The 27063-nt window shown below is 39.0% G+C and overlaps 2 protein-coding genes across 7 annotated transcripts in view; one reads left to right on the top strand and one right to left on the bottom strand.

Moving 5' to 3' along the window:
* Positions 1 to 2230: 2230 nt before the first annotated feature.
* Positions 2231 to 7175, bottom strand: LOC131578454 (toll-like receptor 1). Its single transcript, XM_058837134.1, has 2 exons — positions 7089 to 7175; positions 2231 to 4521 (listed from the first exon to the last, which is right to left on the bottom strand). The coding sequence occupies exon 2, from the start codon at positions 4456 to 4458 to the stop codon at positions 2509 to 2511; it is 1950 nt and encodes a 649-aa protein (XP_058693117.1). The 5' UTR covers positions 4459 to 4521; positions 7089 to 7175; the 3' UTR covers positions 2231 to 2508.
* A 2541-nt stretch (positions 7176 to 9716) lies between these two features.
* Positions 9717 to 27063, top strand: part of FAM114A1 (family with sequence similarity 114 member A1) — a 32037-nt gene continuing 14690 nt past the window's right edge. The window contains exons 1-8 of one of the 6 annotated variants that reach the window (XM_058837129.1): positions 9717 to 9823; positions 9923 to 10489; positions 12965 to 13326; positions 14115 to 14202; positions 22673 to 22786; positions 22945 to 23051; positions 24634 to 24768; positions 26516 to 26668. In XM_058837129.1, the coding sequence (XP_058693112.1) occupies positions 10153 to 10489; positions 12965 to 13326; positions 14115 to 14202; positions 22673 to 22786; positions 22945 to 23051; positions 24634 to 24768; positions 26516 to 26668 (1296 nt within the window). In that variant the 5' untranslated portion in view covers positions 9717 to 9823; positions 9923 to 10152. Of the gene's footprint in view, positions 10490 to 12964; positions 13327 to 14114; positions 14203 to 22672; positions 22787 to 22944; positions 23052 to 24633; positions 24769 to 26515; positions 26669 to 27063 lie in introns of those variants that run through there. The other 5 variants (XM_058837130.1, XM_058837131.1, XM_058837128.1 and 2 more) reach the window with 5 other exon arrangements.

Here is a 27063-nt window from a genome sequence, read left to right as displayed (position 1 = left end):
CCCCTTGACTTATCACAACAGGTCCTGCTAAAAAGTCTGTCTGCATCTTTCTTACAAGCATGTGAGCACTGAAAGGCCTTACACTATGTGAGCACTGAAAGGCCTTAACAAGACCTCCATGGAGCTTTCTCTTCTGCAGGCTGAACAACCGCAGCTCTCTCAGTCTATCCTAATAGAAGAGGTGCTCCAGCCTTCTGATCATCTTTGTGGCCTCCTCTGGACTTGCTCCAACAGATCCACATTCTTCTTACGCTGGGACCCCAGAGCTGGTGCAGCCCTGCAGGTGGGGTCTCAGCAGAGCAGAGCAGAGGGGCAGAATCCCCTCCCTGGCCCTGCTGCCCACGGTGCTCTGGATGCAGCCCAGGACACGTTTGGCTCTCTGGGCTGGGAGTGCCCATGGCTGGATCATGTCCAACCTCTCAGCCAGCAGCATCCCTAATCCCTACAAAATCTTAATTTTTGGGTAAGGCTTTGACATAGCCCCCCACAACATCCTCCTCTCTAAGTTGGAGAGATATGGGTTTAATGAGTGTGGAAATAATTGAGTGATAATTAAGATTTAATGGAGATTTTAGCTCTTCTTTCCAAAGCTCAGGAGCTAGGCACCTGGCATCCTACTGTGATCCTATCCAGTTAACCTGAACTGGTAGGTGGGAGCCAGCAGTGTCTTTGTTGCATGTGTTTTTGTTAATGGTATGTTCTAAGTTGATGGTTTGGTTCAAATGAGACCCTCCCACCCCATGTTGTCAATCTACCCTGAGTCTCCTGTCAATCCTACCTTAGGCCCACCACACGCTTGGAATTCCACTTTAGAAATCCCCTAAACTTCGAGGCTTGATTAGTCCATGTGACCCAATTTCCCCCCCACCTCCCTCACTGGATGATGATTTTGTGAACCCTGCCTTTTACCCTCCCCAGGATATCTCTGATTAGCTGATGCTTTGTACCCTCCCTTTGAACCACCTCCCTATTTCAGCTGTTGCACGCTCACATTTTCTGTCTTTTGCCCAAAAGATTCCCCAGAGCAATAAATCCTCTATTATCCCATGCAAAAAACCTCCCTCTCATCCTTGTCCCCTCAGAGCACAGACTGACAGCCAAAAAGCTGTAGAGCAAGTGCTCCAGTCACACCTGGGGTCATCCTGCTCCTGGGGTGTGACCCACTCCTGTAGCAGGCCGAAGTGGTAGAGCCAGATAAGCTCTGGTGAGATGCGATATGTATTGGCATCTCTGGACACCAGGAAGCTCTCCCACAGCTTCAATTTCACTGTTTCATCTAGCTACCACAGCTGGTGTGTGCTGGTGAGCCACCTCAGTAAGCATTAAGGATCACATCCTCTTACCAGTCTGATCACCTCATATGCTGCTCATAGTTGTGATCACAGGACGTTACATTTCCATTAAGCTGTAAGTATAATGACACAATTCCACATCACCAATGAAATGACACATGAAATTTAATAACTGATAAAGAATGAGATGTTTATTAGACTCTCAAATCTAAACTAAGCACAGCAGGTTTCTAGATGTCTCCTACTAACAAACACCATTAGTTTAATCAGTAAGATTTTAGCAGGTAACTTATTTCCCAGGGAAAATTACTCTTTTTTCACCTGTGTGATGACCCTCCACATCTGCAAATTAAATGAGCAAGGTAACAGAGTTGAGTGGAAGCCTGGAGATAAAAGGGTTCACCTCCAAACATCAAGCTTCTAAGTATTAGGAAACAGAAAAAACATGCAACCTGGTATAGCTTGATAGAATCAGAGCAGAAAGCAGTAATATTACAATACTATAAAAAATAATAAGTACATAGTATTAACTATGAATTTAAAGACAGTGAATAGCAAATTCTATGAAATCATGACTTGGCAGGTATCTATCTCTAGGCAAGTAGTAATGTTAAATACAGCAAAGGAAGAAGACCATCAAACAAGGATTAATTGATTCAGCTTTTCAGCACTCACCCAAGGAAGTCTCTCTGTGATGAAAGGAAAGACTTGCAGGAAGGGAAAATAAGCTAAAAGGGTGCAGATACTGTACTCTTGACATCTACTATTCTAATGTACTGGATAGGATTCAAACAGGAGTTTTCTTCTTTATGTTACTTAATTAAAACCAAGAAAGCAGATCCCTACATTCTTAACCTCACAATATTCACATCAGAACAAAGATTAAATGTATGCCTTGGCAGCCTGATTACACTAAACCAGCCACTATTCTTGTTACTTTCAAATATAGCTTTCAATGGGAAAAGTCCAAAACAAATGCAACCTAAAAATAAGGTCAAACACTGAAAATTTCTCTCTCATTCTTTGTTGATGAAGGGCGACTACAGATGACCTCTTACTACTTGGATGGCTAAAATAAGCAATAGCAATTTCTATATGTACCACACTTTGCAACAAACTGGGAATGTTGTAAGAAAATAGAAAAAAAATTAACAGAGTTTAATGCAAAACAATCAAGTCAGTTATTTACATACTTATATTACTAGCAGGTGTAGCATTACTCATTTGCTTCACTGGATATTGGCAGGTTAATGTTAATGGCTGCCCTCAGGTTAGCCCAGAATAGGGCACGCTTGCTCCTCTCCTTCGGCCACTCCAGGTAAGTGCGCTTTGCCATCAGAGCTTTCAGCTTGTGATACCTGGCAGGGATAAGGTACGGAGGGATAGGCTCCAGTAAAATGAGGATTAAGCTGTTGGAATTCTCACTGAATAGCTTGTGATGGGCAAAGTACAGCTCATAGTGACACCACTCACTCTGCACAAAGTTGGGAGACAACACAAAGATCGACTTGTAGCTCTTCTCAATGCAGTTGATGATGTTCTCCACAATGCTCTTGCCAGGGATAAAGTTCCTCTCGTGCTGGCACAGCCGCACGCAGCCCTCCCCCTTCTCCAGGTTCGGGATCAGCTCGTTCTTCACCCACAGCGAATCGCGCTCGCTGTAGGAAATGAACGCGTGAAATTGCAGATCGGCCCCCTGATCTCCGGGCGGGCTGTGCCAAGCTCTGCGCTTCGTCTGCGTCCACTGCCATGTCATCCGCACGTACCACGGCACATCCAGGTAGATGCACAGGAAGGCCACCGCAGCCACCAGCACCAGCGTCAGCAGCAGAGCTGTCACAAGCAGGAGCGTCGTGTTGCAAGCCAGCAGGCTCAGGTGGAAGTCCTTGAGCTCCGTTCCTCGCAAGCCTTCCGGGTACTCGCACACGTACGCCGCCGGCCAGCCAAACAGCTTCCCCCCTGCCCGCCTCTCCAGGCGGATAAAGGCCTGCAGTTCACAGGAGCACTTGAACGGGTTGTGCCCGGCCTGCAGCTCCCTGACCCTTGGGCAGCTCCGGAAGAACTCAGCAGACGGGGTGAGGATCGAATTCATCTCTATGTTCAGGAACTGCAGGGACGGAAAGCCACTGCACCCTGGCAGGTCAGCCAGCCTGTTGGATGCCAGGTTCAGCTCTTCCAGGGATTCCAGCTGCACCATCCCTCTGGGGACATTGCTGATCTGATTGTTTTGTAGGCCGAGTTTTTTGACGTTGACGGGCAAGCACTCAAACACAGCATCCGCCAACTGGTTGGAGGACAGGTCCAGCTCGGTCAGAGACTCAGCCCACTGGCACTGCACGTCAGCTCCATCGTGGCGCAGCAGGTTGCTGCTCATGTCCAGGTATTTCAGTGATTTCATGTGGCTGGTCATGAAGCTTACCTTGTAAAGGCTCTCAAATTTATTCTTCTGCAAGATTAATGTCTCCAGCTGAAGTAGGTTGTCACATTTTTGAAAAAGAAAATCTGTTAAATCATTCTTTAAAAAATTTAGGTATCTAAAGGGACTCTTAGATGAAGGACAAAGCATATGAATCATCTCTGAATCAGCTATTGTCATGTCTGCAATATTCATGTCTGCAAATATTCTGTATAGGTCATCCTGTATGAAGTATAAGTCTGTGATTAGAATTTTCTTCATTGTCAGTGCTTTCATTGAGGTACCAGAATAGTCAAAGTCATAACTTCTAATGTCTGACAGTTGTGTTACACTGTTAATATTGAAGTATTCAATGGATGAGTGCCATACAGTCTGAAAAACTTTCATAAGTTCATTCCAATCCAGTGACACATTTGTCAGTGTCAGATTTTGTAACCTGGATCCTTGTCTGAAATTAGATAATAAATCTACCAATTTTTTTACATTGTCATTTGTTATTTCTGACAATGACAAGCTCTCTGTAGTATTTTGTATCACAACCCAATCAAAATTAGCTTTGTATGAATTATTCTTTGTATACCGGAGTGGCAGGCTCTTGATTTTTTGGTTAGAACCATCTTCTGGAAAATTGTTAGAAACAGGTGCGAAGAGTTCATCTTCCACAGACAGGCTGACATGGTTCCAAAAAGTTAATGCAAACAGACACTTGTAAAGAAAAAAGGTTTTGAGAAAGCTCGTATTTTGTGTCATACTGTTTTCTGTTTCCTTGGAGATGCTCAATACTTTTATTAACTGTCCATCCTTATTCTAATTCTGTTGGAAAATAAAAAAAGACACAATCAAAAACCAGATTGTATTATTAAGCAGCTGTGCAGAAACCACCAGAGAGAGATTTTTTTTAAGGTTCCAATTTCTCATTTTTTGTTTGATTCAAAAAGCAATGATTTTCTACAATCATTCAGGAAAGACATTCTTTATTAACAGAAATGAAACCACTAAAATTTTTATTTGGCAAATAATGTGTATTTAACAAATAATGAGTCAGTTTCTTACAAAACATGTCTGATTTCATAGGTGTCTAAAATTTGCTGCTCACTTACAGAATTACTGCTGTGATACACTGTATTATAAAGGCTTCCTAAACTGGTGCACAAAATGTAATACACTTGGATTAGAAAGTACAATAATTGGGGTCAGCACAGTCATTCTCTCCTCAGATTCTCTCTAACACAATGTGAACTGGACTCAGATTATTTTAAAATGGACTTCTGACAGTAACACTTAGACTGAAACATAGGATGGAGGTTCAAAAGCCTGAATCAAAGCTGAATGTCTTTAGATAGCTGAGATTGGATCATCAGTGCTTTTTTTAACTGGGGTAACGGATAAGGGTAGAATGATCTATATTTATCCCTTGGGAAAGTCCACAGAAGAGTTCACTTTTTGTCTGAGTTTAAGCATTTCCTGAATTTAGACTCTGAAAGTGAGGTGCTCACATGTCTGGTTTGTCAGGGGTACATAGAGAGCACTAGACACACACTGGGAATATTTGCAGGCTACACAAAAATATATCAGTTGTAGAACCTCAGTACACAAAATCCAGCCCTGATCTAAGGACACTGACCTCAAACATCTCTGTTGTGAAAGAAAGGTTTATTTTAAAAGACTTTAGAGGAAAAAAATTGTAGCTGTGCCTTTGGTTTTCCCTATTAGAGGTCACTTTTTCTTTTGAAATATAGGAGTTTCGGGTAGCCAGCCTCCCTTTGTTTAAGTCAGCCTTTGAGAATACTATCTTAAATCTCATTGTAGGAACTGCATAAACCCATTAGACCACCCCTCTAAAACAGGAACTGGTAAGAACTTGGTTAACACTTTTGCATGCGTAGATCTTATTTAAAGTTGTTGTCTAGATATCAAGTATTTTTTTATTTCCTCTTCTTTCCCTTTCCCTCCCATTAATTTTAAATCATAGTGTTGCCTGAAGCTTCCCATAGTACTCATTAATGACTGCACTGGATTTCAACTTTCCCGTGATATTGAAGGAGCTAAACTGTGAGTTTGTATTTTTAATGACTTTACAATGAGACAGTAGCTATCACATGATGGACTGATTTACAACTTCAAGGACTACATTCACTGCACCGTTAATCATTCCACAAGCTTTCTCAGACTTACTGAGGCAAAATATATGTTCCACTCGATCTAATAATACAAAAGAAAAAGAAGAAAAAAAAAAAGAAAAAGAAAAAAAAATAGTCCACTGAGTTATTTAATAAAGAATGCATGAAACTAAGTTTGGAAATCATCTAGAAATAGTGGAGTAATATGGCAAAACTTTTCCAGCCTTTTTCCAAAGTCTCATTTGAAAAAATTATATGTATCACAGCACTCAAAAGGCATTTGGGCATCTTCAGTCCTGTTCTTCTGATCGTTTGGGCAACTCATCTAATGTGTTTATAATTAAACAAAATATGTAGTTTCAAGAGAAATCTGAAAAAAAAAAATATCTTTAAATCATTATTCCTTCTTCAGATAAAATTTCAGCAATATCCATAGACTAGAGGAAAAAAGGATATGATTCTTCTACATGTGTTTTATTTTCTTTCTCATTCATATATCCTAGCATTCAATCAAATTGTTTATGAGTACCTTCAAACTTTAGAATATCCTATGAAGCAAACAAGTGAAAACTTTCATAACATGTAAACTGTGATTTGGGGGCTAAAGCTTTAGAAATTATCCTTTATAGCCATATCACTTTTAATTCAGAAGTAGCCTCATGTCTTCAAACTCGATTAAAAATGCTTAATCAAGAAAAGCAATCCAGAAGGGTAGGCAAGCCAAGAGCATAGCAAAAAAGTGTCCTGTTGTTTAAAGAGTGAGCGAAGAGATTAAAAAATGAGGTTTTAAGAGTTTTTCCAATATAAAATTGGTTTAAACTGACTAAACTTCCTTATAAGAAATATACAGAATATAGTTAACTAAGACAGTTCAGTCTTAAGGCATGCTTAAGATGGTTACAAGTTACCATCATAGCAAAAGAACTTAATGTTACAAGCATGCCTTTCACAAGGATGAAACACATGATCAAGTTAGACCCATTCCTTAACTGTAGCCTCACTCTGCCCTCCTTAACTATGGGTGTAGCGCTAACAGAGACTGCTGCTTGGACAGTTTCCTGGGATAAATATTCCAAACACAAGCAACTTCACCATCGTTGCTTACCCATACACTTGAAAGAACATTGTACACTTGCTATGGAAAACAAGACTCATTCAAATAATAAAAGTAATTTAATATTTTCAAATAAGATACAGAATATAAAACAATTCCAGCTAACTAGCAACAGCATAAAGTCAACAAAATTAAAACTTTCTCACCAGAAATCCCTGCTGTCCGAAAAAGCAGATAAGTTCTCAGGAAAACACAAAAAGAAAGCTTCCTGTAACTCTATCCTACTGAGTAACAATACTTAGGAACGCCCAAACTTTTATATACAGGTTTGTGCCATCTACTGACAGCTTGTGAAATGGCATTTGCTTTTCTTCAGATGTACTTTTCACATACAATATTACTGTAATATCTTCACTATTCTATTATTATGGAACTTCGTGTTTTTATGCTTTGCAATATATTAAACAGGAGAAAAAATAATCTTTTTACCAACTGTCTACCTTCATTAAATTAACATGAGAATAAGTACTTATTTTGAGCAAGAAACTCAACACCCTCCTATCTGAACTTAATAATGATCTAAGTCTGTAAGCATTATCATATTTTTTTGTCCATTCTGCTATACCAGTTTAGTTGTCAGGCTCTTATCAAGGCTGGTTTATAAACATACCATTTGTCTTAGTTTAATTTCCATTTAATGGGAATGGAATAATAATTCCTCTCATGCTCCAGCAGTGTTGTGATTAGGTTAAACAGTGAACATGGAAACATTGAGTGGGCTTTGGTTTGTTGTTTTTTTTTAAATTAAAACAGAGCAGTGACTTTGGTACTGAATGCCCAAACACAGGGTTACTGTCCTGGCAAAGACATAAACTAGCCTCTCTTTATTTCTGTATAATGTTAGTAAGAAATTCCACCACAGATGAGACCTAAATACTGAACTACCAAATTATAACCTACTTTTCTGGGTTAGCATATCATAACACATTCATGATTTAATATTTCAATGATTCAGGAAGCAGAGGAAATCATCTTAAAAACTACTTTTTCAATTTGAGGCTTATTCTGTATATTATATTTAATTTCTCAGCCTCAAGTGAAAAGAGGCCATCCAAAAATGAAATTGAAAGATAGGATAGGTAGTAAGCAACAGAATATGGAAAATTCTCTGCTATAATGCTGATGAGGCTGACAAGACTATTCACAGCTGATTTCCAAATGACACCTTATAATGATGTTACATACAAACCTCCCTCCCCATTGCCTGCTCTTAGCTGGAAAGACTTTGCTATCCATCCTTAGGATGAGATAAAATCCTAAGGTCATCCTAATACCTTGCTTCAAACAAATATTCATTCCTGTTTTGTAATGTAACAGCTGAACTGCTTAAACATAGCCTACATATTATTCTGCTGAATACAGAACCAGATGTACAATTGGTACTGTGTATTAACTGCTGTAAGGTAGAGACTCCTATTCCAGAGGATCTCCTCAATTCACTGACAGTATGAGATGCCACTGGCATTGCTTGTATGCCTATGTACTATAAAGACAGATGAACAACATGTTAAATAGGGAAATAAGCATATTACCATTAATTACCATATGCCATTAACCCTTCAGATTTACCACTCAGATTTACCAGTGCAACCACTGGAAGTAGATTAATACAGTCTGTGAATGCCATGAATACTACCATATTCTATTAAAATTAGCCAAATGTCTTTTCATCTTTATTTATAGTTATCTATTTATTAAAGGGCAGGTATCTTTTTTGAAACCCATTAGAAAGATGATGACAGAATAATAACAAACATCAGTGAAATCTGATACAAGTGGAAGTGTTCAATCCCTAATGCTTATTTATTCCAAAACCGTTTGCAATATTACCATAGTGAAACAATACAAGTGAAATCAATTACTGAAAATTGAAAGAGAAAAAAAAATTAGAAAATGCTAAGTGTAAAAGTCTTAAATTCAAGAAAGTAGTTTAGGAACTCACAAAATGCATGCATCCTTATAGCCAAATAGACAGATGTCCACATTCATGTACATATAATGATAATTTCACTCTTAGGTGATAACTTTGTGTGATAACAGTGATTAACAATGTCTTGCATTAATAATGTCTTGCAGTTCTATGACATGCATGGTTAAAGAATCTGCAAAAATGACAGTGCAAGATTCACATTACCATCAAAATTATTATCTGTCAGGAGCTAAACAATCTCCAGCTACCATGATTCCTCCTAAGATACTGCTTTTACTCTTCCACACGCTCCACTGAAAAGCAGAAGGAAATCCGTAGCACCACTCTAGATTTAATTCTCAATAAATATATCTAACATTAATAAATTACCCAGCATTCCCTGACACTTAAATTCTCACTGAAAGACCTTCAAAAGAAGGTCTTATTATGTAGGGCTACAAATATTTGGTCTGCTACCAGCTACCTTAATGAGAAACTTCAGAGACTTATGCCTGGTAAATGTCTAAGTCACATAGCATGATTGGTATTTGACAAACACACTTCTGAAAACTGGGGCTTTGTTTTGTGACTTCTTGGAGTCGCTCTCCTCAGTGGCTCACAATGTGCTGGTTTGCCTCCTGTGTAAAAAGTAACTTCTCTCGTTGGCAGACTAGTGATAGAAATTATGCTATGATGAACCGTGGAATTGCCTTTCATCACAGCAAAGGGCATGCTTCCCCTTAAAATGAGGTGGCAAAAAGAGGAATGGGTATGAGGAACCACACAGAACCACAGGCTGCTGGGAAGGGCCTGAAACCCGTTTGCACAACCAAGTGTTTCACCAGCTGACTGGAAATGTGTGCACGCACCGCCGGCTTCTGTCGGGCATTTCCTGTAAGCACAGCGAAAACGGAGGTGCCAAGCGGTATCTGAAAAGCTACACTCGGTTTCATTCCGCAACCCTACGGGTCGGTAAGGTCTCACTTTGAGGAAGGATTAATTTTCTAAAAAGAAAATAATAAAATTTTATGCCATCTCAGCAACTAGATTAATTTGGACTTTTTCTCTTAGAAGATGGTTGAGCAATGAACTGGTTTCCCAGCGAAATATCCGCAGCACCAAGCTTGTCGGAGTCCAAGAAGTGTTTGGAGACAACGCTCTCAGGCGTATGGTGTGACTCTTGGGGCGTCCAGCCCAGGGCCAGGAGCTGGACTCCTCGATCCTGATAGGTCCCTTCCAATTCAGCGTGTTCCATGATTCTATGAAATCCACCCCTTTTCCGCCTCAGGGCGGTCGCGCGAATGCCGCCGGCCCTGAGGGAAGCGCTCCTGCGGCCGCGCCCGGACGCGTTCCCCACGCCCCGGGCCGCGAGGGGTAGGCATGGCGGCCGGGGCGGCTCCCCGCTCTGGGTCAGAGAAGCCTGGAGCCCAGCAATGGATCGGCCCCGCCGCCCCTTTACAACAGGCGCTCGCCTCACACAGCCGGAAGGAGAGCGAGGGACAAAAGCCAGCCCTCCCGCCTCCGTGGGGCCGGCCCGGGCTGCCTGGCCCGCTCCGCCTCCTCCCCTCGCCGCTGCCGACGTGGCGGGGCGGGGAAGGGAAGGAGCCGGGGGCGCGCCGGTCGGGGCACTGCTGAGCGGTAAGAAGCACAGCGATTTCTCTATTTTCTACCGCTTTTGACACTGGCTGCTCCACACAGCTCTGTCCCAGAGGGGAATTTCGAAAAGGGAAAAAAAGAAAAGGAGAAGTTGTGGCCGCTGAGGGCTTGCGGGAGCCGGCTTGCGCCCCGGCTGCTCCTGCCCCCGCCTGGGGCAGGGGGCGAGGGCAGCGGGGCAAGGGGAGCTGCCGGCGGCGGGCGCCAGGGCAGGTTCGCCTGCGCTCGCCGTGCCTGCAGCGTCCCGCGGAGGAGGAGCGACAGCGGGCGTCGAGCGAGAGGCGAGCAAGGTGCCGTCGCCAAAAGAGTTATTCCTCTCTCTCGCTCGAGGATGGTGATTCGTGCCCTAAGGTGCCCAGCAGTGGCTGGGCTTTGCTTTCTGGGAGAGATAAAACTCAGACGGACGCTCGGCAGGTGCCGCCACCCCCGGTCCCCTCAGCGCGGCTGGTCGGTGCGGGCCGGGCATTCCCCTGCCACCGCGCCGGGCTGGGCTATGCATCTCCCTCACGAAATCCCGGTAGAGTAATTCCCTTTGGGCGGAGCTGTCCGAGTTGATTTGGATCAGGACAGTCTCACGGATGAGAGGCTGAATGACGCTGACCCCGGGTGCAGCACGGCTCGTGTATTCTGACACAAGCCGTAATTCGCTGTTACGTGCCGTGCACCTGGAAGGAAGGTTCAGCAGGCAATTGCAGGGACCGTGGCCCAAGTGGTACCGAAAGATGACCCAGTATGCAAAAATCCATGTGCACATCTGTGTGATCCTTTAAAAAGTGCTGGACTTACTCAGAGCAAATGCCCATTCAAAATTATGAAGTATGCGTGTAAAGGTTTTACAGGTTTTAATGGAGGACCCTCATATCATGATGGAATTTGGTTTACAAATAAAAAAGGTTTTCCTTAGGTGATGCTGCCCATCACACAGTGAGTAATGTTAAAACAATAGCAATGCTTCCCTACACTAAAGCATTCTATAATATTTGCTGTATTTTTAATGGAAAGCTGTCAAATGCAAAGATTCTGACTTGAGAATTCATGTTTTCTGAAGATAATTGAAGTACAGTGTAAGCTGAAGTAATACAAGTGGTAGCAAGTGCTTACTTTTTTATTTATGTTTCTTGTTCACTGATCCAAAGTGCCACTCTTGGAACTGTTTAAATCAACGTTCACATTAGATAAACAGGCTGCTAAAGCTATAGATGAATACAGTTCTATAGACTTGAATAAAATATACTCATTTCAATACATGCTTCTCAGGAAAATTTCTCCTAAATCCCAGTTATGTTTTGCTTTTTGCCTTTCCCCCCCCCCCATTCTTCAGTCTCTTATAGAACCTCCATTCTTCCAGACAGATACAAACATTTGAGCCATATTTAATTGATATGAGAGTCAATGAAAAGGCAGCATATACAGAGAGGACTGTAAAAGTCTTTTTGTGCCATGCATCTCAACATTTTGCAAGCTCTCTGTCAAGGATTGTCTTCTGAGTGCCAAGTATATTGTTGCCAGCAAATAAGTGTTAGTAATCACAGACCAGCAGTCCTTTTGGACTCTGCAATGCCATTCCTTAATCAGCTGCAGAGCTTACTCTATGGCTTTATCTTTGCCCATCAGGATCCGCAGCCTGATGACTGCACAATGGTGGAAAATGCCTCCAAAATTACATTGGAAGACAAGGAATAAATAAGAGAAAACTGGTTCATAACCTACAAAAAAAAAACCAAAAAAACCCACAAAACAGTAACTACCTCATACAAGCTTACCTTGGCTTCAAAATTGAAGTTTAATCACACAGCTGGAATTTTAGGAGATGGTGAGAAGTGTTGCACTGCCCAAAAGCAAGACTTTGGGACTAGTCATACAGAAACAGTGTGAGCAGTAACTCTATGCTATGGCTGTGTCTGTAAAATGGCTCTAGGCCCCATGTCCTGTCATGTTCACAGATGATGCCCCTTCTCAAACACATGAATATCACCACAGTTTTAGTTAGAGAGGGTTATCCTCCCCCCTATCAGTCAGCAGGCTGTAGGAACCTGTGTATGTCGCAGTGATGAAAGGGAGAGCAAGAGCTGCTTGCCTATTGCAGCTCAGATTATTTTGTTCTGCAATGGTCTTTCATACACACCTGATAGTGAATATAGAAATTAACCATGTAGAAACTCTTACATTTGACTTCTCCAGACAAATTAATATCCTTTCACCCTCACTAAACCATATTTTTGAAAGCAGTAATGCTGCTCTTCGTATTTGAGTGGGTTCCTGCAGAGTGAGTGGAGTATTTACAGTATTATCCTGATACCAGTGCTGGCATGATGCATGTGCCACAGGGCTCCATGCTTTCGGACGTCTTACATCAAGGCTATATTGGTTTTCAGCTGTAGCATATGATAAACACTGTGTATTTTATAATAAACACTCAAATGTTTATGGTACCTAAAAGACTTTACTTTCTGTATTCAGAACTGAAAATGTCTGAGGACATATCAGATGGTGCCCCATCTGAAGAAAAACCTGAAGTAATGGAAATGCCCAGCAATGAAGTATTGTCTCACGAATCAGGACCACACCTCGTAGAAGCTGAGAACTTGCATGAGTCTTCACAAGATCAACATGGACAGGTCACTCAGAATGTCAGTAATAGAGAGGAAGGAGACATGTTAATTAATGAAAACCCTTTAACTGAAAAACCTGTTGAAAGTCTGCCTTCCAGCCTGCCTTCCAGTGAAGAGGCAACTGGAGACATCCCCACTGAGTGCATTGAGACTGTAAGCCTTGATACAGAACCTGAATTGGAAGAAGCACTAAATGAGCAAAGCAATCCAGTAAGCAATACTTTCTTTTCTGTAAAAGCCATTCTCTCCCTGCATTGTAAGAGCAGAATTTTATATAACGTAGGTACTGTTTTTCACCAAAACCTAGGGAGTTATGCAGAAAAACTGCATAGGAATAAATTAAATTGCAACATCAAGCTTTTGAAAACTAGGAGTAGTTTAATTTCACTTTGCCGTTATGATATTAATTTAGTCTTTCAAGTTTGGTTGCAATAAAACTTGCATTGTGTAGAGGTGATATGTTATTGGAGACATTCTTGAGACAACAGTTTCTTAACATGTCTTAAATGTGGAATACTGAGAATTGCTTTACACTACCCATTACTGTAAAAGGTGTGCAGCACCTCCTCTGGCTGTGTTTTTATTGAACTCAGTTGTTAGGAGTTCCTTGTGCACATCTACTGAATTACACATGTGAGGAGACTTTGGTAGACAAGCCTCCAACTCTGGCTCCTGCATCCAACCCAGGAAGGAGACAGGTTCCTGCCTCTCCCTAATATTAGCCCTTATGAACTTGTATGGCATTATAGGATTGGATTCCTGAAGAAATACTAGGGCATCTGTAAAGACATCTCTGGAGTTTAAGGCTCTTCCAGGAGTAGATGATGTGAACTATGCTTCTGCTTTTTTTGTGTACAGAAGTTTGAACTCCACATAATACCCAATCTGTCATCATCTATTAAATTCTAGACTTTGTTGCCTGATAGGTTCTTTGTGTTTCCTCCTGCCATTTGAGAACAAGACTTTTGGACAGTGGAGTAACATTTTTGTTCTTATAGGCTGCAGACTCCTCATCTAAAGCAAGTAGATGGGGAGCTTGGGGTACCTGGGGAAAGTCTCTCCTGTCATCAGCTTCTGCCACAGTGGGTAAGTGTTCTGTTAGTAAAGTGTGTGGAAAAAATAATTTTCATGTGTCATTAGGCAGATTAGTGTTGCATCTTAAGGATTCATAGACAATTTTTCCTTGATAAACTTGGGAAGCATGATGTTTTTAAAGAGGAAGATGGACCTTCCTAATTATTCAAATTATGGACAAGGTTCTAGGCTTGTTTGTAAAGTTAATGAATTACTTGATTGTGACTTCTTCATAGAAAGGATCCATAATTCAGTACAATTTCTATCTGCCAAAGGCTTATGGTTTCTCAAGTCAAAGCAGCCCAGATTCATGCTCATGTGTGTTAATGGTATGTATGCCAGGTTTGACTCCTGCCTACACAATATGAATTCATTTCTAGTAAATCATTCCAGCTTTCATTGCCACCCAGTGAAACTGTCACACTGTCACACTAGCTTTCAGACAGTAGAACAACGTATTGAAACATGGGCCCTATGCTTCCTCTCCCTATACTCTCATTTCCCACGGTAGGTCAGTACAAAATGTCCTTGTGAAGACTTTAGGTAAAACTTAATTATTGCTGTTTGAAAACTCACAGACAAAAAGCGAAGCATAGAAATATGTAGTTACCAGTGGGAAATAATTTCTCACAAACCAGAAATGTTTTGTAACAAAAAAATCTGTTAGCTAGTCAGTTCTCATAAAGGATCCACAGAACACCTTGAAAAGATGAACCTAGGAATTAAAATTAATTGCTAGTTACTAAAAATGTGTTCAATAGAGATACTGTTTTTATGATCCCACATAAGGCCAAATAATTCTCCTTCGTTTCTCTTTCATGGACAGTAAATGGTTTCTGTCTGCTTCTTAGAGGAAGGAAGTTTCCTTGTGCTTTTTTTTTCAGTAACATCCACAGTCAGGAGTACATAACTACATTTTCTTTCATACAGTCCAACAATTAACATTTCTAGTTACATTTGGAATGGGTTTCTAGGGTGTGTGGTACAAGTTTGTTGTGTACGCAGTCTGACTTGATAAGGTCGTGTGATGTCTATTTTAAATAGGCATGTCATCACCATAAATATACATTTTTAGGACTGTTATTCTCTAAAAATGAGCATTTTTGTTCCAGTTGGAACAAGTCAAGTTGCCTTGGAAAAAGAGCACCCACATGCAGAAAAGGAAAAAGAGAATTTTAGAATAATTTTAATTCAAGATCAGAATGGTTGCACTGTTTCCCACTGAAGACCCATCTACCATTTAGTTTCTGGCAGTGACCAAGAAGAACTAGGAAAGCACATAAAACCACATGTATATAAAGCAGCAGTTCCCCCTATTTTCCTGTTTCCTGGAATCTGCAGCATAGACAGACTTCCTGACCCTGGGATCAGGGTAGGTTGAGTTTCCATGTTACCCTCTAATAATTTTGAATCTGACTTTGTGAATGTGTTAAACAAAATAGACTTTGAATTAAGCAGAAATCCAATGTATGTTCTTCCATGTTTTATGAACCCAAGGTAACTTGGAAGACCACATAGCTAGTCTTAGATTTGTTCCAGGAAATCAATGCACCAAGTAATATTTTACAGTCCTGATACAGAGGGCTTATTTCCTAGTTGTTTATTAAGAAAACTCATGCTTGATCCTACGAAATATTTACTGTCTCTCACTCTCATGGACAGATACTGTGTAGACGACATACCTCCTTCAGTATGATAATTCCTTGGTGAGATAGTGGAAAAAAATTAAAGCTATTGGGAATTTCTATAAGCTTTATTATTATATATTTATTATTCCCCTTCAAGTTACTCCATTTAATATCAGATCAGTTCAAGCAACACTTCATCTCCTATTCCACACCAGAAAATAGATTTGCTATGGACCAGTCCATTTACAATGGATTGTAAATAGTAAGTAGTAAAAGCTATTCCTTCAGTGTAGCAAATGCTGTAAGTAAAACTGCCTTCTTGGAGTTAAGACTTAGCAGGAACACCTTCAGTCTGTGATCTTTCTGTTGTTCTGTCATCATATGGCACAACACAGCTGCTCGTCTGGTGAAATATGACCAATATTTACGATTCCTTATATTTTTCTTCAAAATCTTACTTTGTAAAAATAGCAGAAACAGATTGAGGTGGACTAAATAATATCTTAGAAGCATAAACAAATATATTCTGCTTTTAACAAAGAGTGTCATAGACCAGTGAGGGTTGGATGGTACCTTGAAAAGTCATCTAGTCGAGGGTTTTGTGGGAAAGGCTTTATGCATCTAGATGAGATTGTCTAGCATGTTGTCCAGTCACATCTTGAAAACCTTCAGCAATGGAGACTTTAACATATCCCTGGGTAGGTTTTTTCAGTGAATAATTCTTCTTCCTGTAATTAATTTTTCTTGCATCCCTACCTATTTAAGACTGAATTAAAATGTTGTTCCAATTATCTCAGTTTCATTATCCTTCAAACACTGATAAAGAATTCACAAACACATGAGCATTTTTAATTCATGGCTATAATTTGTTTAGAACAGGTGATTTATTCCCCAGTAATAACACAGTACATATACTTTGTCCATGTAATTAGTCTCTCATATATATTGTTCCATATAATTTGTCTCTCATCCTCCTTTAAGTGACTCTGCACATACAGCCAGGGATTGTTCTTGTGGTAGCTTTTTATTCCAAAGAAAATATATGTTGGCTTTGAACTGATTTTGACATTATTTGGATTGAGGTCCCCATGACAAGGGAGATGTGATACTCCTCTACTCAACAGAATCTGTAATGCCTTTGGATTAGTTTCAGTCACTGCCTGAACCGTGTTTGGGGTCTTGACACTAGATGTCACACTAAGCAAACTATTGAACCAGCTTCATCAACGAGATGAAGAGATTTCTTTTGTTTTTAAAAGGTGTGAGAAAGTTGATTCCTCCTTGTGGAATCACAGTGGAGCAGAACCACTATAATAGTTGCTGCAATGATAACATGCAAGAAGAAGGCTTACTGTGATATGGAGAATCAACTTGTACTAATTATTACCATTTTAGTCTCTTCCTTTTCAATTGTGTTTTTTAGTAAATCAGTCATTACACAATTCAGTCTTTTAACATTGTTGATAAAGCTATCCTGCTTGAGAGGGTGACTATTGCAGCTAAATCGATTAATGGGTAGTAGTCACTGAAATGTGTAGTCCCTCACTTATCTTTTCCTTGCATGTTTCTTCCTTCTCCCTGTACCGGCACTCATGTTCTTCTGAGTTCCCTCTAATCCAGTTCAGGAAGCTAAATTGACATAAGAATAACTCTAGAAGAAAGAAAAATCCATTTTCTGCCTCATCAGTTCCTTGAACCAACTCTTTGAGACCAGTTCCAGGGCAAGCAGAGAGACAAGCATGGAATATGGGGAGGAGTAGAACCTCCCAAAGCTGCACCAAGAAACCATTAGGTTAGCTTAGTTGTAACAGCAAACTCTTTATCCCCAGGGCTTATGTGAGGCAAAATATATTTTCAGTTTGTATTGGCAGCTAGTGACTTGCATTTTAAAAACAGCTTCTATGCTTTAAAGCTTGGCTCTTTGGTTTTTCTTCCAACTTATTTATCTACTAGCTTAATGAAAGTGACTACCTTCTGCAAGCCTTGCCTTCCATATGCTGTGGTGTTTTGAATGAGGTATGACATTCATGAGGTGCTGAAGTTATGGTGCTCAATGAGCCACATTTCCAAGGAAAGTCTGTTCTCTGTCATGCTATATACAAATGCTTCACTCTGTGTAAGTTTAAGGCGTTTTACCTTTGGGGCTGTGGCTAAGACTAGGCACCTGTCAATACATTCACACAAAGTAATAACAAATTAACCCAGCAGTTTGATTCACATGATCCCTGAAATTCATATTATAAATCTGTGTAATGCATCTTTCTAATGTATTGATTGTAATTAATGTTCTGCTATCTTGGTTATTTTATTCTTTTATATATTCTCATCTAGATCCTTAACTATGAGAATAGCACATTCAAATATCAGACACCAATAGTTTCCCTTGGTATGCTGAAAAGCACTTTTTGTCACTCAGTATGACAGAACAAAATGTCAGTTGAGATGTCACTGTGTTCATGAGCTTGGATATTACTGTGCATGTGTATGTGTAATAATCTCCATTGCATATCTTAAGTTGACTTCTCCGTGGAACAGAAATGCCAGTGCTGCAGATAATGTGAAACTAAAGTATTCAAATGTTGCAAATGTCTTTTCTCTATAGATATTATTCCCCTGTTGCAAAGTAAAGTAGAATATTAAAAAAAGAAGGCTGGGTGTTATGTTTGTACTTCAGTTGTGCTTGTACTTTATGTGATGAAAAAAATGATAGTTAATGTCTTCAGACTTTTTTTATTTCATAAATTCAGCTGATTAAGGGAAAACAACTTTGGGTTGAAATCACATGGTGGTCACAACTTGTTTTGTAAATAACACTTCTCAGCTGCTGTAGCAGCAAAACCCTTTTTTACAGTTAGTCCTTTCTAAGAATGCTGAATGCAAGTAATAAATGGAAGGAAATGCAGATGCATTTGGGGTTGGCAGTCCCCTTTGCTTTCTTTATGTCTTTTAGGATGGGTTCATATCTAGAAGAGACTGAGAACTGATAAAATGGTGTAATAACCTTTATGCTTATTGCTATTATTGAAACCTTTTATGCTTGCAATAAGGAGATCTAAATCTAGTCTCATTTACTAGATTAATTTGAGTTATTCCTCATTTGTAGACTAGATACATAGGTATTATAAGAATCTAACCTGTTTTTTTTTGTTTTAACTGCAAGGAAGAGAAATTTTGTAAAGGCTTGAAGAGAATGGAATGCCAATGGGATAGCCTAAAAGGGAGCACAATGGGGTCCCACTTTTTAATGTAGAAAACCAGAGCACAGCTGGATTTTCCACATCTCAATACTTCATGTATTGGAGTGATTCTCTTCCAGCCAGTTTCAGGTTCCTCAGTTCCTCATCTGGTGAAAGATGCTCATTTAAGGCCTTGGTCTTCATCTTTAGCTTGAGCTAGATGAGACTTCACTCATGTTACTAGACTAAATTTTGATCAGTTCTTCATTAGATGTGCTCCCATGATAGGACACAGGTTACAAAGGCAGTGTGGTAGCAAGGGACAAACTCCTCCCCACCTGTACCGCTGAATCAGAGAGTCCAATTGCCTGTGAGTACTAGATGGACAAAGGATCAGTGATTCCTATACAGAGTGGTTTAGGTTTCAGACATAGTGAAACTGCCCTCCAGATGTGTCTGCCTCTCTCAGCTCTGCTGGGAATCCAAAGCTGCTAAGCTGGGAGGTGGAAGATAAGACAGCTTGCAGTGAAGTGGAATGTATCCGACTACAACATTTGTGAGTGCTGTAATCTTGGCCTTGGGCAGATCCGGCAAACCAAAAGGCAGGTCATATTGTTAGACAGTGTTAGCAAAACCTCTCTTTTTGAATGAGAGATCCCAGCTAGGAACATGAACAATGATATTCTGTGGAAATTTCCAATAGAAAGGCAAGAAATCATGGAGGCAAGAGAAACAAAAGCAACAACACAGGGAAAAAAGCCTGCTTTCTTCCAAAAGCTCACAGTTAACAATGCCCATTGCATAGCTCTTCTGTCTGCTGTTACAGAAGAGTAAATGGAGATGTCAGAGGTCTCAGCTCAGTTGTGTTAGCACACCCAGCATGACAAAATGAGTGCATCTTTAAATTGTAGGCTTCTCTCCCATGACCTCTTTTATTTCTGTGTCTTTTGAAATTACAAATAATCATTTTCATTTCCAAGGCAACATGCATTTCTGCTCTGTTTGTGCATGTATGTGTATCTAATGGTTGCTTCAGTTGTGGTCTTCTGATCTCATCTGGTTTTGCTGCTTCAGTCAAACATACATGCCATATAGCTTAGCTCAGCAAAGCCACCCCTAGCTGACCTGGAGTATTTTCTTATTATTCTAGTGCATGTAACCACAGCCCCAAAAATGCTGCCTTTTGTAGGTCAGTAAGTATCAATACAGCAACTGTGTGCTTTCTCTTCATCAATCTGTTAACTTGTCTGCAAAACTACGGGAACCAGTTCAAGGCTATAAAAAAAAATCAAAGGAAAAAAAGTAGGAAATTGATCTGAAAATGCATAACTTTTGCAGACAATTAAAATTTTTTGCTCAAAATTTATAGGATTTTTTATATGACTACAGTACCATAGTATTTTGTTACCAAGTCAAGCTGATTAAGTCAATGAAACAAATAAAACTCTTGCTCATTTAAAAAGTGGTGAGCAGAAGCAATGGAAAGAACTGTGACATGAAGTATCTATTATATTAGTGTAAAAACACAATTAATAGTGATTTGATTCCCAGGAATTTGGGGATTAAAGAAGTGACTCCAGAATCTATCTGTGCTAATATTTTCATTGAGCTCATTAAAATATGTGGGAGATTGGGATTAGACCATGCAGTACACTGCTCTCCAGTATCTGCATTGGAATAAACTTTGCAAAAGTCAAGAAATTATCCAGCAATGACTTAAACATTGTGGTGCATAACCTGGTATGACCCGCACAGTTGAACACACTGCTGTTTTTTGAAAGACACAGATAAAATAGATTAAGGTCATATTTTCTTTAGACAGATAAAAGCATTTATCTGTCTAGGCTGTTGCAGTATAAAAGATTGTGCAGCCTCTGAAATTCCTTGTCTCTGCAGGTCTGTTCCTTAGGGGATATCTGTTCTTTGTGTTTACCTCCAGATAGTCCAGTTTTCTTGTATGTGATCCTTCAGAGGTGCTGCTTCACATCTAGAGTGTATTAATTACTGAAGTCACAGACCACTTGATGTGTATTTCATCTGAAAATCACAGAATCATAAATCTAAGCGTTCCTTTTTTTCTACTCCATTTCAAATAGATTTACTGCCTCTTTCTTGAATCAGATGTCCAAAAGCATATTTGTATCACTACACACATAGACATAGATGTATATGTTTATTCAGAGTGCTGCAGAACACTGGCAAATGATGGGTTATTTTGCTGTAGTTAATGTAACTCAGAAAAGATGCTTTGAACTTCTCTAATAGAATGCACACAGTTGTGGGAAAATATGGACACCACATAATGAATCATTATGTATAACTTTGTGCCTTAGATGTCTAGATATCTGCCTGCCTATCTGTATTAATGCCTTTTATGAAATAATTTATCTATTTACAGTTCAGTTTAACCAAAGAAGTATGAAATTGTCATTAACATTTCTTGTAAGTCGTTAGGCAGATAGTCAAAGCATTCTGGATTGTCCTGCTGCTAAAAGTAATTGGTTTCATGCAAGATGCACTAACAGTGCACTGTACAAGATAAAAATAAAATCCTGTTGCTGAAACTGTTTCATTTTGTGTTGGAAAGAAATACTGCTCACATGGTTTGTTGTTCACTTGTTGCACCTCAGCTGATACACAAAAACTTCCAGCTAAGGAAGATTAACAGCTGGATTGCTTGTAATGAGAGAAGTATGTCATGGATATAATTGTGCACATAGCCAGAAGCAAAATAGGCAGACAATTTTAGATTAGTCTTTCTTAAGGGCAGCACTTTTCAACTACAGTTCATGCAGATTAGTAAGATATTGCCTCCCTTGACTGACTACCAGTCAGTCTACCCTATCCTATAGGGGGATATTACCAGTCCCTGTGATCTGCTAGTGTAAATAAACTCTGTGTAGAAAACCAACAAGGCAAAAATATTCTGTCAAAAATACTCAGATGAAAAATGTAGCAACATTTATACTTCTTTTTAAAAGTATATAATTTTAATAGAGGGCTAGGGAGTTACTGCATATGAATCATGTAAAGGTGGTAACATCTCTGTAGGAGATAAACTGCCACTGGAGCAATAGTTCTGCCTGTGTCAAGTGACATCAGCAGACTTTACAAAGTGTATTTAAATAGTAGCTTTGGGGAGAGACACTTCAGAATTTTACTTCAAATGAGAAGCTAAGGAGCTTAAATCCTGAAATAACTTTGAGGACTGGTGTCAGTATTCCTAAAAACATAGCACCTATGCAGAAGACTGAAGAACGAATTCCTTGCTTCAGTCTTGCAGTCATACACAACCATTAACTTTGGGTTAATTGTTCTAGAATTCTGAAAACTACATGAGGTCCTACCCTATGGCCTTAAGAGGACTGTGAGTTTCCATTTAAACTGATTGCAATACAATATTTAGCATTTTGAAAAGCAGGAAACTAAACTTATGTATACCACTGAAATAACTTTTACTTTTCAGATTGAGCATAATTTGTGTTATAGTTCAGCTTTTTAATTTATATTCAATTAATATAAATATAGTAGAAGAAGTGAATTGTTAACCTAGAGAAAATTAAGCAATTAAAGTAAGTTTAATAGATATTTTGTCATAATTCATGAAGTATAAGAACACTATGCACTGCTAGTAATGAGTTTTCAAATCATATAGTCTAAAATATGCCTCTGCTACAGGTCATGGGATAACAGCAGTAAAGGAAAAAGCAGGAACTACCCTAAGAATTCATAGTGCAAGTTCAGCATCTCTGGAAACAGCAGAGCCTCCTGCAGCTGAAACACCAGTTACTCGTAAGTTCAAGTCCACTGAAATTGGACAAAACTCTTTACCCTGCCAAATTAGTTCAATTTTAAAAATTGTAAGATTTTGGTCACAGAAACCAGTTCGCTCTAATTTGTGACTTGCGGGGTTGAAATGATGCTGTAACCTGCTTTTTTCCTTTTGTTAGAAGCAGAAGATTCTCTGGACCAAAATTCTTCTGAAAATATTCCTTCTTCTCCTTCATCTGGATCTCGTGGCATGCTGTCAGCTATCACTAGTGCTGTACAAAACACAGTGAGTCATTTTAGCTGGTCTCTCTGCTCTAGTTATTTTTCATTATTTTTAGGTTCAACTTCACTGTAGGTCACATTTTTTAAGTTTTAGGTCTTCATAAAAACAGTTCTTTTGTAAGTCTGTTTGGGAGTATTTTCTGTGATAAAACAACTTTTTTTACGCATTTAAGTATGGTGTTTCACTTGAAATTAAGAGACTTTAAACATTGGCTGCAAAAGCATAGAGGATTAATTCCCCACTGAGCAAGTTTTATGAAATGGCAGTTCTTTTTTATTGTCTATCTTGTTCACTCTGGCTGCCTCATCACTCTAGTATCAAAGATTTTGGGAACAGAAGGAGATTCCTACAGATTATTCCTAAGACTGTTTCTACAGAACCTGGAGCATGATGTGGTTTGTGACAGCTGACCACCAGTAAGATTACTTGAGCATTATACAAGATTTACAAATAAGAGAAATGTGCTTGTAGGCAGCTTGGAGAGACTTCATTGATTCATCAGTGATCAATGTGGTACAAAAAGAATCACTTAAGGTCTCAGTAAGTCACCTGTAATGCCATTGGAGACTTTGGTAGGGATTTCTACTATATCTCAAGTTACATCAGCATTTGAGTATCTGACACACACACAATCCAGACTGAAATGGAAATCTTTAACCAGTAAAACTACTTCTTCAGTTTACATACAAAATATGAAGTCATAGAAAAACATATTTATATAGACAGTTCCAGAGTCATCACAAGTGTTAAAATTTTAAAAATCAGGTAAGGCAGAGTATTCTGTCCATGATGGATTTGTCTCCATATTCATGTCTAAAACAAGTTCCTACAAACCAGATGCCATTGGATGATATTAAAGTGGCATTCATAGAATGATAGAGCCACAGAATATTTAGGATTGGAAGGGAATTTAAAGATCATCTAGTTCGTATGCCCCTGCCTTGGGCATGGACAACTTCCACTAAACCAGGCTGCTCAAAGCCTGATCTAGCCTGGCCTTTAATACTTCAGGGGTGGGGCATTCACCATATCTCTGGGCAACCTCTTCCAGTGCTTCACCATCCTCATAGTGAAGAATTTCTTCCTGATACCCAATCTTAATCTGCCCTCTTTCAATGTAAACCCATTCCCTTTTGTCCAAAAACTTCTTGCCCTTGCAAAATGTCCCTCTCAAGCCTTCCTATAAGGCCCCATTTAGGTACTGGAAGGCTGCTGGAAGGTCTCCTCAGAGCATTCTCTACTCCAGGCTGAACAGCCCCAGTCTTCTCAGATCTTCTCCTGTCTTCACAGGAGATGTGCTCCAGCCCTTTTATGATATATTCTTTTTTTTATTTTTTACAACAATTGTTACATTTCCTCTGGTGTAAGTAGTTTAATTAACTGGAAATATCAGTACAGTTTGTTTTTCTTTCTTTTGGAAAATGTATCCAGAACAAAGTAAATGCATCAATCCTCTTGTTAGTTAAAGTGTAGGAAATTTAGGGACCTGAATGTTCAAAGACGGTGTCTACAAAAGCATTTCTCTTTACAGTTCATATTAGCCTAAACTAGGAAGAAAATAACCACATTGCATTATTTTATACAGGGGAAAAGTGTGTTATCTGGAGGCTTAGATGCTTTGGAATTTATTGGGAAGACAACCATGAATGTCCTTGCAGAAAGTGATCCTGGATTTAAGAGAACCAAAACACTTATGGCAAGAACAGTCTCACTGTCTCAGGTTGGATATATTTAAATACTGCTCTGTCAATGCAATTTCACATTCTTTTTCCAGAATTTCACATGCCTCGGGGAGAGGCTTTATTTATTGCAGTAGATGCTGGCTAGGCTTATGGAAATAAATATTATGCTTTATAGTTTCTCTACTTCATTTTTCTTCACAGAATGACAAAAGATAATGTAAAATCATCTTTTCTGCATAATTACATATGCAATTGCTGATTTAAATAAGGTGTTATATGTGGTGATAAATCATTACACTCTGAAGACAAAATCAAATTGTTGGTGTCTTGGTAACAGCTGTAGATAGATATCTTCCAGCATAAACATTACTGTACTGTTTTCCTTGGAAGTCAGTAATGCTAATGTTTCATTAGGAATTAAACATGTAAAAAGTTGTATCTAAAAGTGTCCATCTAATTTAATAGTACCCTTACACAGTTGTGACTCACATGTTTTTAAAGCTCAGAGATACAATAAAAACAAAAGAAAAATACAAGAAGTATAAATGCTGTCAGTATAAAATTACTTAAATTCTTCAGGTGCTGAAAGGAGGGAAAACAATAGACATTGAAAAGAAGCTATGTTTACTGCATGTTTACTTCCTTGTAGAGAAGAGTAAGGTTTTTCTTTTGAGTTGTTGTATCTGTCATATTCATCATTGGTAGAGTTAATAGACTCATACTGTCACAGTAGATCAAAAGCAATTTACCCTTGTTAAGGTCCACAAGGTTAAAATGAACTTTTGTGAATGTCTCCTTTAACAACATGCATAGTTTTGCACAGAGTCTGAGGCAGAATACAACATAAATCAGTTCTCATGGGTCACACTATTGTTTTTCAGTGATTTGTTCATAAAACCTTGTGAGTTAACTTTTGAAGATGGAGACTTCAGAGGAAAAATGTACCATTTTAAGTCTTTTGTACTAAATGAATCACCAAAGACAATATTGTAGGAATTTTGAATGATGGAATAACAACATAAGTGGTGGGAGTTAACCTGTATTCAGAGACTTGTATGTGACCTAATGTACAGTTCAGATGTATTTGCCACCTTTACTGTAGGAAATTCATGAGAGGCCATTTTGTCCATGAATAGAAGGAAGAAGATCCTGTTGGATACACTATTCTATCCTTCTTATACACTGATAGAAGTGTATTAAAAGCACACCAAAATATACCCAAGTATATAGAGGGTAGTTCTGCCCCACCTTTGGTCTAAGTCATCAGTCTCTTTTGTCAGTCCCGCTATCACATAAAACTGACTTTAGTATTTGCTAAGAATATTTTATAGGAAATATTTATGTAGGTGCATTATTTATGCAAGTTGGTAGATAGGTCCTGAAAATTATACTCTTCCCATTTTGTGGTCTGCAGAGTGGATTACATGGCTTTTTAAATAGTCCTTTGTCTTTCATTATAACTGGTGGTGAAATTTATTATCTGCTATCTGTAGCTGACATTGCTTTTGAAAAAAATAAGCAAGATTAGTTTTTTTGTTCATTGTATCTTAAAGAGAGATGGTTAGCAATTACCATTAGGAAAACCCCACTTAGAGTACTATATAAATATTTTATCAAAGAAAATTATCAAAAAATAATTAGATATTTCATCTCTAGAATTTTAGCTCGGCAGGTGTGATATTGTCCCAGATTTTATTACTACTTCTAGACACACAGAACCAGATAGTAATAAAATCTGTCACACATTACTATCAATGAAACATGGAATGATGTATATTTTTACAGCTGTTGCGTGAAGCCAAAGAAAAAGAGAAACAGAGGCGGGCCCAGCAAGTTACAGTTGAAAGAACAGCACATTATGGACTACTTTTTGATGAATTCCAAGGTTTGTCTCATCTTGAAGCTCTGGAAATCCTATCAAATGAAAGTGAATCTCAGGTACGGTATACAGACAGAATAAATCAATATGGTTGGTAAAAAAATTATCTTTACATTAATTTTATTCTGCAGATGCGTATAAAGTGAACAGTAAGTTTTCCATCAAGTTCAGAGAAAGCTGAATTGATCCTATGGGCTAGTCCCGGATTTTAGGAACTCAATACATCTAAAATGTAACTACAAGATTAACTCAAACTTCATAACTGACAGGTATTTTTGTTAGGACCATATATAGTGTGCCATACACAGCTTGTGATACTGCAGATTTCTTGCAAATTCCTTGCAGAATTTGCAGTGAGGTTGAAATATTTTGGTTGAAATCATGTACTCTTATATTCAGGAATTCCAGACTTACTACACATGGAGGCTGGTGAATTAAAATTAGTTCCAGATTA

This window comes from Poecile atricapillus, chromosome 4, assembly GCF_030490865.1.
Source record: "Poecile atricapillus isolate bPoeAtr1 chromosome 4, bPoeAtr1.hap1, whole genome shotgun sequence".
NCBI classification, from domain to species: Eukaryota; Metazoa; Chordata; class Aves; order Passeriformes; family Paridae; genus Poecile; species Poecile atricapillus.
The sequence above is the reverse complement of the archived record's forward strand: the minus strand, read 5'-3'. Positions and strand labels throughout refer to the sequence as shown.

Coding starts and splice junctions, on each gene's coding strand:
- LOC131578454 (XM_058837134.1), bottom strand. CDS start 4,458: ATGACACAAAATACGAGCTTTCTCAAAACCTTTTTTCTTTACAAGTGT.